At 48.1% G+C, this 15,524-nt stretch overlaps 2 protein-coding genes across 3 annotated transcripts in view; both read left to right on the top strand.

Annotated features, from left to right (window-relative positions):
- The first annotated feature begins 107 nt into the window (after positions 1–107).
- LOC309519536 (leucine-rich repeat-containing protein 26-like) lies at positions 108–8,364 on the top strand. The gene is made up of 3 exons (XM_082200648.1): positions 108–1,737; positions 2,840–7,978; positions 8,134–8,364. The coding sequence occupies exons 1-2, from the start codon at positions 1,065–1,067 to the stop codon at positions 3,109–3,111; spliced, it is 945 nt and encodes a 314-aa protein (XP_082056774.1). The 5' UTR covers positions 108–1,064; the 3' UTR covers positions 3,112–7,978; positions 8,134–8,364.
- Positions 7,472–15,524, top strand: part of SLC18A1 (solute carrier family 18 member A1) — a 38,228-nt gene continuing 30,175 nt past the window's right edge. Inside the window, exon 1 of one of the 2 annotated variants that reach the window (XM_082200475.1) lies at positions 7,472–7,606. The gene's annotated coding sequence lies outside the window, so the exon portion shown is untranslated. Of the gene's footprint in view, positions 7,607–12,053; positions 12,711–15,524 lie in introns of those variants that run through there. The other variant, XM_082200476.1, reaches the window with a different exon arrangement.

Raw genomic sequence — 15,524 nt, 5'->3', positions numbered from 1 at the left:
GAGCTTGGATGGATGGATGGATGGGCAGCAGCAGGGGCTCAGGGCAAAGTGGCAAATTTGGGTGTCCCATTTGTAGAGGGAGGGAGTTGTGACACCTTTCCACTCCGGTTGGCCAGCCACATGCCTCAATGGGAAACCCACCAACAGGACCTGCATGGAAGAGCAACTCTCTTTTCCTTTGGCTTCCAGCAATGGCTATTCAGAAGCACCCCCTCCCCCCATGGCTGTTGGCACCTGCAGTCCATGGGGCACCCCTTGTGCAACTGGAAATGGGCCAGTAGCTGGCCCGCCTTATGGCGGAACAAAAGCTGCTTTGTCAGAGTTTTCATCTGCTTCCTCCATCGTCCTGTCCCCTGCAGCAGACAGCCAAGTCCCTCTCTGTCAGGAGCTGGAGTCAAGCGTAGGCAAGACCCTTGGGAATCCCGGTTCCAGCCTCGTGAGCATGTTGTTGCATCATTCCTCCTGCTTCTCCTCAAATTTGCCTAGTCCTTCTCCTGAAGCCATCCAAGCTGACTGTCACCCACCTCTTGTGGTGTGAATCCCCTCAGCTATAACTATGCCTTGTGTTTCAAGGCTGACCTTACCTTACAGGCTTCTTGCTGTGAGCCTGAAATGCTGCTCTGAGCAGCTCCTTGGAGGAAGGGCAGGGTGAAGCACACTAATAAGTAAACCAGTTAACTTGCCTGGCATGATGTGCCAGGGCAGCCTGAGAGCAGGAGCTGAGGGGTGATGCCAGGCAAAGCTGGGAGCTGGCTATCCCAGGGCAGCCTGGTGTGACTCTTTTGGAGGAGACAGGCTGGGCCAAGGAGGAAGCTGTGGCTTTGCCCCTTGGCAGGCGAGGCTGCCCTGTTAAAATATTTGCTAAGGAAGAGTGAAAGCTCCACCCACCATCAGCTGCACCCAGAAGAGCAGCCAAGTTAATAGCTGGGCAGAAGGACTCTGCTGGAGCAAGGGCAGTTGCTAAGAAGGGGAGCCCGAGAATTGCCCTCCTTTTGCAGGGAAAGGCTGGTGGGTTGGGAGGTTTTTGGCACAAGCTGTGAATCCTGGCATGAAGAGGAGGCTCCATGGCTTGGTGTGGTAGAAGCCAGGTCCTCCCCTCAAGCTCTAGCCTTACCCGCTGCAGTTGCCTTCAGACCTTTGCCACTTTCGCCCTCCTCCTCCTCCTCTACCCATCCCCCAGCTGCTCTGCCTGCCCAGCTGTTTGCAGCTGTACCTCTGGGGAAATCGACTGCATGGAACACAAGCTGCGCTGGGTGCCGGAGGACCTTCCCGCCAATGCCACCACTGTCCTGCTGGACTACAACCGCATTGCTACCCTCCAGAACCGCACCTTTGTCCTCCAGGGCAGCGCCCTGCGCCACCTGAGCCTTCGGAGCAACATCCTCGGGGTCATCCACCCCCAGGCCCTGGCTGGCCTTAGTGAGCTGCGGGAACTGGACCTGAGTGGCAACTACCTGACTGTCCTGCAACCCAATACTTTCCTCCCCGTGCCGAGGCTGAGGATGCTAAACCTGGGGAACAACAGGCTCTTGACGCTGGAGCCAGAGCTGCTCAGCTCCTTGCCCCACCTCGAGGCTCTGTTTCTGCAGGGCAATGCACTTGTCTCACTCTCGCCCGACCTCTTCAGCAACCTGCCTTCCCTGCACTTCCTCAGGCTGCACAACAACCCCTGGGGGTGCACCTGCGCCATCCAGCCCCTCTACCAGTGGCTCACTGACAACGTGGAGAAAGTCCCAGGTGAGCAGGACTCAACAGGGAAGGGGTTGGAAAGCTCACCCGTAGCTGGTGGCTTTAACAACAACGATCACCTTTATTTATTGTTTCATTTCATGAAATTTATAAACAGTAGACCCACAACTTAGGCACATTTAACTTGTGCACATTTAGCTTTATACGCTTGGCAAAAAAATATTTTAAATCTTTTTTTAAAAAACGGGTGTCTGGGGGGGAAAATGATGTTGACAATTCCACCAGCTTCCACCAGCACTCGTGTTTTGACTCTACACAATTTTGGATTTATGCACTATCCCTGAAATGTAACCCTCATGTAAGATAAGAGTTGACTGTACTGCTTGACTGTAGAAAACCTCAAAGTGGTTGAAATTTTTATTATCAGTTACCTCCACTGCCCTTCAAAGTTCCAGCAATACAAGTCTGTGAACACAGTTTCTCAAAACAAATAAATAAATTGAAGCCATAACATTTTTTTTTAGGGGGAGGATTCAGTTTCCCCAAGCAGCTTGCCAAAAAGAATACATGGTGTGTGGTGGGTGAAGCAGGGCAGCTGGACGCAACTGGCTTTTATTATAGCACCATCAGCTCCTTTAGAAATGACTAACCATCTGTTTGTTCATTGAGGGTTGTATCCAACAAAGTTCAAAGCAGACCCATTGGAACAAATGAACCTAAGTTAGCCATGTACATTAGTTTCAGCGGGTCTCCTCTGAGTAGGACTAACATTGAATACAATCTTTATTTCTAAATTAGATTCCTTCCCGGCCAGACACCCGGGGGGGGGGGGGTGCGGGGTCACAACTATCTCCGGTTTGGCAATTAATCATGTAGAAGACATATTGATGGATTTTTATGGAAGTTATGCACCACATGGAACTGCTGTTTTGATTTCTTTTCTGGCTAACTTTAGAACAGCAGGTGCCTTGGTCTCCCTAAAAGGTCCTAGCAGAAGCAAACTCCAAGCAATCCACGTTAATTCCTTTGTCAGGCAGCTTAAGAGCTTAAGCTGGTTTGTGCTTGTTGGTTAGCAATCCTCTGGTCCAACATCCCCAACTGCTGCAATAACCACAGCCTTGCCCTGAGTCTCTGTCTCTCCCTTTTCCAGAGGTGGACTCTGTCTCTTGCAAACGCCCCACACAGCTCACCCAACATCCCATCGCTGCCATTGGGAACGAGTCCTTTGCTCACTGCCGGGAGCCCTGGCTGAACGTAAAAGATTATGCTTTCTTCCTGCTCATTGGCCCGTCCACCTTCTTAACCAGCATCTGCATCTGCATCCTCTTCGGCTCGCTAGCGGTGGCCCAAGCAAAGATCCTCAAGGTATCGTCCATCCAGCCAGGAGCCCTGGCAAGGCGTGCAGAGCGCGGTCCTCGCTAGCCAAGCTGCACCTCCAAACTGCCACTGTTTTGATGGCTCCCCCTCAGTCTCTATGGTGTAGTTACGCTGCGGCCCTGCAATGTGGGTCACTGTTACTCCTGGTTTGTTGGTGGTATTGAGGGGTTTACCTGGATGGGAACGTGAGAAAGCCTTGGGTAAGAGTGTGGGTGTGCAGCTAGAAAGCAGGAGGCAGGTTTGCAGTGAAGTGGCAGCAAGTGGCTTCTGGACCTTTCCTCCTACCCCACCCTTTGACCCTGGAAGAAGTGACCCCCACCAGCTCAATTCCAAGATCACAAGCCGGCCTTGAGTCAAAGGTGACATGCTAGAAGTTTGTGAAATTATAGCCAGCACAGAGAAATGAAGCTGAATGTGGGAAGATTCAGGACAGACAAAAGACAGTTTTTCTTCGTGCAGCACAGAGCTAAACTGTGGAACTCGCTTTCATTGGGAGGCAGTGATGACCACCAACCTAGATGGCTTTCAAAGAGGGTTAGGACAAATTCATGGCTATTGGTGGCTACGAGCCGTGATGGCTAAGCTCTGCCTCCACAGTTGGGAGGCACTAAATGCTTCTGAATACCAGGTGGTGGAAACCACAAGAAGGGAGAAGGCCCGTGCGCTCAGGTCCTGCTTGTGGGTTTTCCAAGGTGAGAACGGATTCTGGACAAAATGGGTCCCCACTGGCCTGATCCTGCAGGGCTCTTTTCATGTTCTTGCCAATAGAAATGCGACTGGGTGGAGCAGTGTTGACACCTGCAGCTGTGGGCAGAGGCAGTGCTGAGAACCCTTCTTCTGCTCTGCTGCGTGTCAGCACCATCACTGGCTAGAGTGTGTTTTGCAGCCGCTAGCACAGCAGAGGTCAGGGGGAGCCAGTCAGCTTCCAGCTAGCGCTCTAAAGCAGGGGTCAGCAAACCTTTTCAGCAGGGGGCCGGGCCACTGTCCCTCAGACCTTGTGGGGGGCCGGACTATATTTTGAAAGGGGAAAAAAACACACGAATTCCTATGCCCTACAAATAACCCAGAGATGCATTTTAAATAAAAGGACACAGTCTACTCATGTAAAAACACACGCTGATTCCCGGACCGTCCATGGGCTGGATTTAGAAGGCAATTGGGCCGGATCCAGCCCCTGGACCTTAGTTTGCCTACCCATGCTATAAAGCTATCAGCTGCTGGGCCAACTCCTTCATCTGAGACCTGATTCTCTTCAGTTTAAGAAACTTCCTTGGCACTTGTCCTCTTTGCGTGGCACAGCAAGTGTTCTGAGATGATGCCACATAAGCCCCTGAGGAAGGGTGACTTGCCCACTAACTGCAAGCCTGCAGCAAAAGGTAGGGTTCAAACACAGAGACCAGCAACCAATCCTGTGGCACACCCAAATCTGTGACTCGGAGATGGCTGGTTGGGTGGGCTGGCTTCTCAGGACGGGAAGGATACAGCGAGGCCTGAGCCAGCACACACCTCTGCACAAGTTTCTGTTGCACTTAGGAGAGCTTTAGGGTCTGAACAAACATTGAGGGGAGAGGATGGATGTGGCAGGCATGTATGTGGTGCCAATTCAGCTCCTTAGATGGGGATGTGGGTCGATGCTGTGCCTAGTCTGGTGGTAGAGACAGAGGTGGCTACCGGATGCCTCCCATGGTGACTTCAAAATGACTGCCTTTTCATTCTGGGGGTTGGAAAGCTGCTGACCCCTTTCAGCCTGCAGCTGGGCCCACGCAAGGCTGCTCCCCCCCAAATGGGTAACCAGAGACCGAATCTTACTCTTACACACACATTCCCACCTGTCTGCTGCACAGTTGCCTAGAATTCTACTGCTTGGGGTGGAAGTTCACTTTATTCACTGGTTGCTAGAAAAGAGGCGCGTCTAAAGCTGGTGATGTAAAAGGAAATTTGCTTCCTACTGAGAAACGTCACTGCCAGGCAGAGTAAGCAATGCTGAGCTACATGGGGAAATAATCTGACCCTGGGAAACGACAGGCTCCCATGTTTCCCAGAGCCAGGAAAAGTGGTGCATTCTTGCTATTTCCCTAAAATTAATTGTCAATTTATTGAGGAAGGGGTGTTCCCATGTGATAAGTTTTAAAGTAATAAAACACGGTCCACTTTGCTCAGAGGTGCTGTCAGTAGGCCAGCCAACAGCATCCGTGCAGCAGAAGTCTTGTATATAGCAGCTGAAACCAGGACAGGGATGCTGTGGCCCAGATAGCCAGTCCTGCTTCACTTCCTGCTGTGTATTACTCCCAGGCCCCACAGCACTTCCTCTGTCTGAGCCACCTGCTGCGGTCAGAATGCAGCAGGGTAAGATAAGATGCCACCTCACTTCCTTTCAGGCAAAGCAAGCTAAATTTGGCCTCACCATTCAAACTAGGGGCACCCTTGTGGCGAAAAGCTACCCTTCCAGGTTTCCAGTCCCTGCCATCTGCCCTCCGGACGCCTATCTCACCCGCTCCCTGTTTCTGCCTCCTGCTTAGTCCTTCAGCTGCATGCAACTGTCAGGTCATGGCTACAAACTCCTTTGCAGGTTCCCATCTCTGCTTCACACCACCTGCAGCTGCTGCAATTCGACCTTGACACCACTCCAGCACATGCCATGGGGCAGGTGGTGTTTTTAGGGTTGCCGTTTTAAAAGCAGTAGCTGTCAGGAGCTAGAGTCAAGCGTTAGGTCAGCTATCAAAGAAAAGCACGGTGTCAGTGAAGTTAACTCCTTATTCGAGAAACTGAAACGGCACAGGCCTAGTGGTCCCAGCAACTCTTCCCAGTAGGTCTTGCTCCAACAAAGCAGTTGCGAGGGGGTCCCTGCCTTCCCAGAACTTCCTAAGGCTCCTCCTCTCCAGGGTCTTTCCCAAGCAGTCACAAACTGCTTGCACACAGCCCCTCTCTGCTCTGACCTCTTCAGGGTGTGGGGTGTGGAGCTGGTCCCAGCAGGAAGGGGAAATTCCCTGGCTTCTTCAGCAGTCTGACTCCCCATGCATCTTGGCCTGCCTCCTCTCCAGCCTCTGATTCTGGACTGCTCTCTTCCTGCTTACTAAACCCTGTTAACCCTTCAGCTTCCAACCCCTCCTCCTTCCAGTCTTCTCCCTCTTCTCCTCAGACCACTCATCGTCATCCCACCTCCAGTCACCTGACTCTGAGCCTTCTGGATGAAAAACTTCAGTTTGCCATATTCAGGCATTCTCCCTGAAGTTTCAGAAACTTTGAATGCCGACATTAGGAAGCGTCAGGCACTCCCCGAGCTATCCTTGGGGAAACAGAGACTTAAAGTTGCAGCAAGTTGGGTGTGACGACTAGAGGTGAGTCAGAAACGAATGTGGACAGCAGACAGTAGGGTTTGGCAGGCAGCCCTGTACGAAGGCAGTCGCCCTGTTGCACTGGTTTGGCTACATTAGCTGGCAGCAAGTTAACCCTAACACACAAACATTTCTCTTTCCAGACAGTCACAGTTCAGAAGGCACTTCAGTTCCTTACTTTCTGAAGTCCATCTGTGCAATATAAGGGCTTATGCACACAACCCTTTCTCCTCTCTTTCCAGGAACGGTCTGTGATTTAAAGCTCCATGCCCCCTCCCTTTTTTTGGCTCGGGAGCTTTCCCTGCAAAAACTCACTCTTTAAAGCTCAATCGTAAAGCAAACAGCAATCTGAGTAAAAACTGAATTGACATTTGCTCTGATCCAGATTTAAAGAGCGGGGTTTTGTGGGAAAAGCTCAGGTCAAAACAAAGCAGAAACCATGCTCAGACACGGTGTGTTAAAGCACAGATCAGTGCCTGGAAAGAGTGGGGCAAAAGGTAAATATGGATAAGGAAAACCTAAAAATAAAAGCCCTCTTGTAAAAAGGTGTGCAGGTACATCCCACGTGGGAAGCAAGCAAGGGCTGTGTCACTACTGCATCTCATGGACCCAAGAACAGAATTTATGTTTTGTGTGTGTATATTGAACAGTTATGCAGAGTGGGTATTCACTGGCCATAGTCAATAATTTAGTGAGCAAAATAATAATTGCTCTGCAGACACAAAACAGAGAATGCAGCCATTAAAAGGAGAGCCAGTGTGTTTTCATCCTGCAGTCTCTGCACTGCAGAGGGTTGGACTAGATTGTCATTTGGGCCCATTCCAATTCTCTGCTCCTCCAACCTTTACTTTTCCTTTGGAGCATGTGCCAGGCCCTGAATGAAGTGCTGGTTTTTGAACTTGCTTTTGATCTACCCCCACCCCAAGCTTCAGGTATACAGTATGTTTATCCAGTTAAGGTTCATTCCATTGGAAGGGCTCTCAGTGGAATAGCCTCTGCTTTGCCTGCAGGATGTCCCAGGTTCAACCTTCACTGGCATCTCCAGGCAGGGCTGAGAAAGATTCCTGGCATGAAACCCGGGAGAGCTCATAATACTGAGCTAGACGGACCAGTAGAGGGAGGCAACTTCCTGTGTTCAGCGCCTTTTTAAAGAGAAATAAACTGGATGTCTGGGAAGAAGTCGAAACAGTGCTCTGCGCAAGAAGGTATGTGTGGTTTGCTGACAGCCACAAAGGCCTGCCAATCAACACTCTACAGCTTGATGGGGGTTGAGAAAGGGCTTCGTAAGAAAGGCCAACCAATCATCACTCTGCACAGCTGGATAGAGAGGGAGGTGGCTTAGGGTTGCCACAGTTGCCGGCTAGCTGTTGAGATTCAGCACAGCTGATCCTGCCGAGGACAGAAAGAAATGGTTGGTTCTACAGTGGTACCTCGGGTTACATACGCTTCAGGTTACAGACTCCGCTAACTCAGAAATAGTACCTCAGGTTAAGAACTTTGCTTCATGATAAGAACAGAAATCGTGCTCCGGCGGCGCAGCGGCAGCAGGAGCCCCTTTAGCTAAAGTGGTGCTTCAGGTCAGTGGCGTAGCGTGGGGGGTGCAGGGGGGGCCAGCCGCACCGGCCGCAACATCTGGGGGTTAGGGTTAGGGGGCGCAAATCCATGGGTTAGGGGGCGCAAATTACTTGCCTTGCCCCGGGTGCTGACAACCCACGCTACGCCACTACTTCAGGTTAAGAACAGTTTCAGGTTAAGAACGGACCTCGGGAACGAATTAAGTACTTAACCTGAGGTACCACTGTATTTCGAAGGCTGGAAGCCCAGAAAGGAACAATGGCAGCACCATACGAAATCTGTACATTTGTGGGCAGCCTTTCTTGACTAGTCTGCCCTTCAAGAGTCAAGGTTGGGTTCTTACTGTCCCACTTGGAAAAAAAATAAAATCTGTGTATGGTAACTAAAATTCTGCAACCTGTACCCCGTCTGTAAATTAAGAAAATGCTTACGACTTCCCCTTGCTATTCTGCTAATCTTGGGAAGGGACATAGAAGCAGTTCAAGCCAAGCCCCTTACCCCCCAACCCACAATGAGAAAGTTTTATTTTAAGGGGCCGGGGGTGGCAAGAAAGCTGAGTTTTCTGCAACAGCCCCTTCCTTCCTTCTCGAAATCAATACAACTTCTTTTTGTAAAAAAATGGAATCGCCTGAAGTGAGATGAGCGCCGCACCCCATGGTCGCCTTTAACTGGACTTAATCCGTCCAGGGCTCCTTTACCATTACCTTATTATTCACAATAATTGGATACTAATGTGCAATTAAAAATTCCATAAATGCACACATCTATTTACGAGATCATAGCCGGAAAGCACCGGTTCCCCCTCCCTTCTCCTCACCTGCCTCCCGCGGCGCCGCTACTCACTGAGCTCGGACACGACTCCGTTCACCATCCCTCGAATGGCCCGCAGCGCTACTGCGCAGGCGCTCATATAGGCGCTCCTCGCCGGGCTCTGCCCTCCCTCCCTCCCTCCTTCTCCGGCCCCGCCCCTCCCGCGAGCCGGCGGGGAGAACCCGGAAGTAGCGGGAGGGAGAAGGAGCTGGCCAGGGTGCTGAGCGGAGGCGGGAGGGGAGAAGGGGGCATCTGTTTTCAGGCAGAGCTCCACGGGGAGCGCCTGGGATCTAAACCCTGGACCTGAATATATATACATATCATATATTATCATAGAGCTTGGCAGTGCTCCTGAGCATGTGCAGTGTGCTAGCTCCACTATGCTGAATCAATCAATCAATCAATCAATCAGTGACTCCATCAATTTGTTTCAGTCACTGACCAGAGTGAATTCCACTCTGCAGTGTACTACATTTGCTAAAGAGGAGCCCTTCCCATGCAAGAATCTTTGTCTCCTCTGGAGAACATTGAGTGCAATTCCTAATAATAATAATAATAATAATAATAATTTATTTATACCCCACCCATCTGGCTGGGTTGCCCCAGCCACTCTGGGCAGCTTCCAACAAAACACTTAAATACAATAACCTATTAAACATTAAAAGCTTCCCAGATGGTTGGGATATAAATGATATTGCTGCTGCTGCTGCTGTTGCTGCTACTGCTGCTACAACAACAACAACAACAACAACAACAACAACAACAACAACAACAACAACAACCTGCTTGGGAACAGGGTGAAGATTTTGGAAAAATGTGTTTGGTTTTTTTGCTCTCCTCCAGTTTCAACTGCAACCATTGAAAGGTTCTGAATCTATCTCATAGAAAAGGGATGGGGAACATGTGACTCACCTGATGTTGTTGGACTACAACTCCCATCGTTCTGGACCCTGGCCACAGATACCCCATCCATGCAGCAGAGAGTAGGAATGTGTCCTATTGGCCCCAATATTGTTTGCTAAAGATATGCCCTTCACATGCGATACTCCCTGGAGAATATTGAGTGAAATTCCCTCACTGCTTGGGAACAGGGTGAAGAATTTGAAGAAACAGTTTTTGTGATATGTGCTATTGACCCCAATATAGTTTCTGACTGCTTTGGCAAGTGCTTAGACACATGACATTAAAGAGCACACCCAATTCTAGCTTGAGCTACACGTTCTGTATGTGAATGTTATTAAGGCAGCATAGATTTATCTGAAGAGCTTCCATGTCAAAGGACATGTGTGCCAGGAAGTCTTGAGCTACGACGTCTCTCATATTAGATTTTCATCCTTGGATGCCTGTTCCCCCCTCCACAAAACACTTTATTTATTATCATTTTTGGCAGCAACATAACCAGCATAAGTACAAAACACACAGTGTAATTTTGTAATTTTGTATGGTAACAGTAATATTGACTTACAAGATTGATGTAACCATATCCACCAAAGCATACAGAAAGAAACTTTAATGATGCAAACGGTGATTTTGGTCTTCTTTCCTCTCCACAATGCCCTTGAATTCACCCACCATGCAGGCTTCTCAAGGAGAGAAATCCAGCTTCTATACCCTACCAAACAAAACAATACTTTTAGTGCACCCCTATTTTGCAAATGTTCCTACCTGCTTTACTTAATTCACCCCAACTCAACCCTTCACAATGGCAGATAGAATGCAGCCTTCAAAGTACAGTGTTTTCAGAAGCTGCTCCAATTATAGTAGGTTGTTTGTTCTCCGGAGGCTTATTAGATTGGTATCTAATCCAATATTTGAGTAATAAAGGCTGCAGTGGGAGATAACAGTTACAGGCTACTGCCCTTGTTATGGTTCACGCAGACAATTCTTGCGCAAGATAAATGTTGCTATTTGCTTACTCCTTCAGAAGAGTAGAGACTTGGGTCCTTTGGCAACCATTAATTCGCTAAGTAATATGTATACATATTTGTCTATCATCTTTTGCACTGTGGGCACATCTCTTTCTCCACCGCACTGCAGGATATTGCATTCTCACTGTGGGGATATTGCATTTTCAAAACTCTCAGAAAGTAATATTTCTCACTGGAGAAAATGTGACATCAACTGTTGGTGCTGTGATCTAAGTGTGGGAAAATGACAGTGTTTCACCAGAACCGAGTGTTTTTTGTGTGTGCTACTTAACTAGTAATGAGCAGCATCATGGGTGGTATTCAACTAAGTTTTACTCAGAGTAGTGCCATTGAAATCAATGGAAATGATTGTTCATTAATTTCAGTGGGTCAGGACAGGCCGTGCACCATCCAAAACTCTGTCCTCCAACAAAGGGCTGTGGCCAGAAGCAGTGGCAGAGCGTGACTACAGCACGCCTGGGATGGGAGGGGGTGGGGCAGGTGGCAGAGAACAAAGGCATCTTGCAGGCAACCCCCCCCCACCACCACTGGAGCAACCCCAGCTCCAAGCAGAGGCTGTTGCGCCCTTCTGACAGCCCCCTCCCCAGATCTGAGCCTTGCAAGGCTGCTTGGTGGGGGGACATGGCATAAACAAAAGTCACCTGGCTTGGTGGCTTTGCTTGTGTTTTGAAAGACACTCGCTGCTGCAGGGCGCCTGTTTGTGCATGTTGTGTTTTCCTGCAGAAGGCTCTACTTCCAAGTTCGCCCCTGCCCCACATCTCCAGTGGGATGGAGTCAGGCTTTGCCCCCCACCCAGCTCCCCAAGCCAGTGCCAGCTGGCTCCAGTTCAGGATGGTAGTGCCGGGAAGCGGGTGCACAGTGCGCTCAGAGCTGAGTGCTGGCACTGGGGAAGTGGTGTCCCCGCCTCCCAGCTGGTTGGCTATTTTGTCACCCCCCTCGCTGATGACACCCGGGGCAGACCGCACCTCCTGCACCCCCTTCCAATGCCACTGGCCAGAAGGGCTTAGAAGGAACACCCAGGGGCTGCTGCTACCCTCTTGCATCGACTGCCTGAGACAATCACATCACTTTGCCTAATGGTAGGACTGGCCCTGAGTACATGGGTGAGAGAGGTCACATTGGAGATAGGGGAGAAGTTTGGTTGTTTGCATTTAAAGGCAAAACCATCAATCTTCACTTTCTGAAACAATGCAATGTATATAGTAGGAGAAATTTGCGCTAAACTGCTGGTGAATTTCCATGAGGACTTTATAAATAATACAAAGTAAGATAGAAAAATGAGAAACCGAGAGAAACTAGAAACACCAATTCTCCCATCCTTAGAGGTGATGTGTCTATGTGTGCTGTTGAGCTGGACCTGAAGACTTCAGGACTCTCCTTTTTGGCCCAAATGGCACTTTTTCTGGGCCACATTGTTGCTTGGATATTGCCATCTTCCAGTATATGGGCTTCTCTGTCAGAAGTGGGTTTGAGCTGATGGATGGTGTCTCAGAAAAAAAGGAGATAGGTTGGAATACCTCCCAGCTCCCTTCAGTTCAGTGATCTTGCTGGGAATATTCTGATGGGAGACCTAGAGGAGGAAGCCTGTATTGGGAAAAGTGATGGAGTCCATTGAAGGTGAGCAACAACCTTTTATCACATGGAGAAGGGGCCTGCATTGTTCACCTTCATTGGGCTGTGACAACAGAGCACATGCGTCTAAGAGATAAATCCTGATAATTAAAAAAAAGAGCTGTGGATTTCAGGTGCCTCAGAACAGCAGATAATCTCTGCAGCCCTTTCCAGTCCACACCCTGTTCCCCTGCCTCTGACGCAAACGCAGCTGACAGATTGAATGGAGCATATTTGAACTTCCATTTGCATCTTCCTGGACAAGGGATCCTCATATCCTCCCCAGATAAAAGGCTTTAATAAATTTACCAGGAAGGACACTTTCAAAGCCCTGTGCCGCCATCAGCACCATGGAGAGCAGTGGACTGTGATGTACTCGGCAATGGTAAGAAAAAGGACTCTCCCTTTCTTACTTCTGGGCAACAAGTTGGAGACGGATGCAGGGAACTAGAGTTTCAAATCCTATCTTTTTAGCAGGAAAGACAGACAGGCAGATGATTTAGACTGTAATCTGAAGCTTGATTACTAGTGATTAAGCCCTCTGAATTCAGTGAGAAGGACCTCTTGACATAAAATGACTAGAAAGTTACATGCTATTTGGATAATCATATGGTTCCTTAAACCGGAACACTGTTTTCATTTTTTTTAAAAGATACAGGTAGCTTTGATGCGCTGCTCCATTAGAAAAAGAACCTAAAAGATACAATAGGAAATAACCTTTAAAGGGACTACCAAAATGTCACAGAAATATCAGGCAAGGCTATGAGTTCTCCTGGACTCTTCTTCGCACTCAATGTTAATCAAAACAAGGTGCAGCGGGAGGAAAAAGTAGAATATGTTAAAGCCCCAGAGGCTACAGTTTATTAGAGTCTTTATGATGGAGTTCAGGAGGAATTGTACAGATTTAATTACCGTACATTTGACTCTGCTAGGTGCTAAGGAAATTTCAGAGTCACTTCTAGACAACCTGTTTATTGAGCATTTATTTGCACAAAATCTGTGAGCATATTTTATGATAATGGCTATTTATCGAGCATTTATTCTGATTTGTTTGTGCGGGAGGCTATCTGATGCCGTATCAAGCAATTATTATCCCACACTTTTCCATACATCTTCCTGTCACTTTCCTTACTACAAAAGTCTGATTTATGTGTACATGTGAAAGTGGGTTTGTTGCACAACAGTGCCAAATCAACTTTAATTTTGCAACCTGAATTTTCTGGTGTGCAACTGAACCCTAACAGCAAAATAGCAACTGTCCAAAAATGAGTCTGAAAGCATCCCATGTTGCAATGAAGGCTACCAGGACAAAGCAGCAATAATAAATATCCACTCATTGTTATTTTTTAAAATATGAAATAAAGCAATGAGGTTTTGCCCCCCAGAAGTCTTTTCATAAGATTGTAATCAGTTTGAAGCAATAGGTGGGTATCTTTGACAGATAAATTGAACGGGGGATAAAAATAGCTGGTGTATGGATATTAAAAAGTTCTGCTGTGTTGATTGATGAAGCCAAAAAAGGAGGATACTCTCAACATGAAAAATTGCTGTGGATAATACAATGAAATAGGAATATATGAACAACTTTACAAACAAAAGTTCACTGGGAATGCAGCTCATCACCTTGGAAAATAAAGGATATCCATGTTAATGGTCTTTTAACTTTTATAGACTCGTTATAATTTCTATGCTATTATAAGTCTGAAATGTATTACTGATGTCTCTACCCCCCCCCCTCTGCTTTCATGCCTGTATTCTGTGATTATTTTGTTCTAAGCTTGATTTTCCATTTTAATGTAAAAATATATAAAACATCTACCTACCTGTCGAGAAAGATAGAAAAAACAGATAAACAGATTTTTAAAATCCACTAGTTTGCTATGGAGAGTAGCACTGCAACCAATTACTCTCAAAAAGCTTTCAGCTAAAGCAGGGCTTTGGGGTGTACACCCACTACCCAACAGACAATACCTTTGTCTGGTTTTGTTTCCCCATGTCTACTACCACAAGTGCCATTTTCCTTTTTCTTTCTCTGTCTGGGCTTTCTTTCTCAACAGCCATCACAGCCATTTCCTTGATTACATTTTCCTCCCCCACTTCAACAGACAATTCAATGCCCCTTGGATGGAAAAGTACTGGGAAGGGGGGGCATTCTGCCCATGAAAACATTCACAAAACTTGGTTCTGCCTTTTAGTTCTCTCCCTGGGCCCATCTTCCCAGTGAATGTATGTGTGAGTGAGCCCATCACCAGCTACTGACTGCCACATCCTCTGGCCCGCAGTCCCAATTGCCCATCCACCGTATGGTGGCAAAAGAGCTGCCTACGCCTGGACTGCAGCCTTGTTGGTGCAATGTGAACAATGGGTTAAACTGCACAGTGCTTGGTCTCATATCTTGAGGAGCACATCCCCCACGTCTGGAGGCTCTGAGGCAAGGGTGCCAGGTGCACTGGGTTGCCATAGCAACGCCAGAGAGGTTGAGTGCATGACTTCCTGAGCCATTCCCCTCCCATTAGTTCAAGGGATATGTCTGTGCGTAGAGAGATGGGTGTAATAGTCTCTTTCATCATGTCCTGAGGCTGCCCTCTTTGTGTGTCATGGTCTGACTCTGAATCTGTGAGAGTCGGGGAAAGAAGCTGTGAGTTTCATACAGCAGCGTTAGCTAGCATGTTGGTAGTGTTAGCAGATCTATCTGTACATATGCATCTTTACTTCGAAGACCAGGAGAATTGTATGTAGTAGAAAGTAGAGTTTAGCTTTGTCTCGAGTCTGGAGCCAATAAAGACCTTGAAACCTTGAAGGTAGCCCTCCAGTCCTTTATGTCTGGTCCTTTTCCCCAGGCTACACACCCCTCTCTGAAGGCCATGCCCCCACACTGACCCTGCTATGCACCTTCCTTGACATTTTTGCCTGGCTGGCAAGTTTCCTCTGATAAGGCTTCTTGCTAGCCTGGATGCAGAATGGGACTCTCTGCATGCAAAGTGTGTGTGTGTGTGTGTGTGTGTGTGTAGAAACCAGTCTACTGCATGAAGATAATGTTCGCTTCCATTGCTCCACCCATTTTTACTCCAGAAGCTAGCTCAGCAGGAAATGTGGTCCTCAGGCTGAAAAAGGTTTCCTAGCATTTACGCTTTGAAATCAATGCGACTTAGTCCGACACTCTTTTTATGGACTCTTATATTTGCAAATGGGATGCGGG

The sequence above is a fragment of the Podarcis vaucheri genome (genome assembly GCF_965113315.1).
Source record: "Podarcis vaucheri genome assembly, chromosome: 15".
Lineage (NCBI taxonomy): Eukaryota > Metazoa > Chordata > Lepidosauria > Squamata > Lacertidae > Podarcis > Podarcis vaucheri.
The sequence above is the reverse complement of the archived record's forward strand: the minus strand, read 5'-3'. Positions and strand labels throughout refer to the sequence as shown.

Coding starts and splice junctions, on each gene's coding strand:
- LOC309519536 (XM_082200648.1), top strand. CDS start 1,065: ATGGCTTGGTGTGGTAGAAGCCAGGTCCTCCCCTCAAGCTCTAGCCTT. Junction 1,738..2,839: donor CAACGTGGAGAAAGTCCCAG/GTGAGCAGGACT, acceptor TCCCTTTTCCAG/AGGTGGACTCTGTCTCTTGC.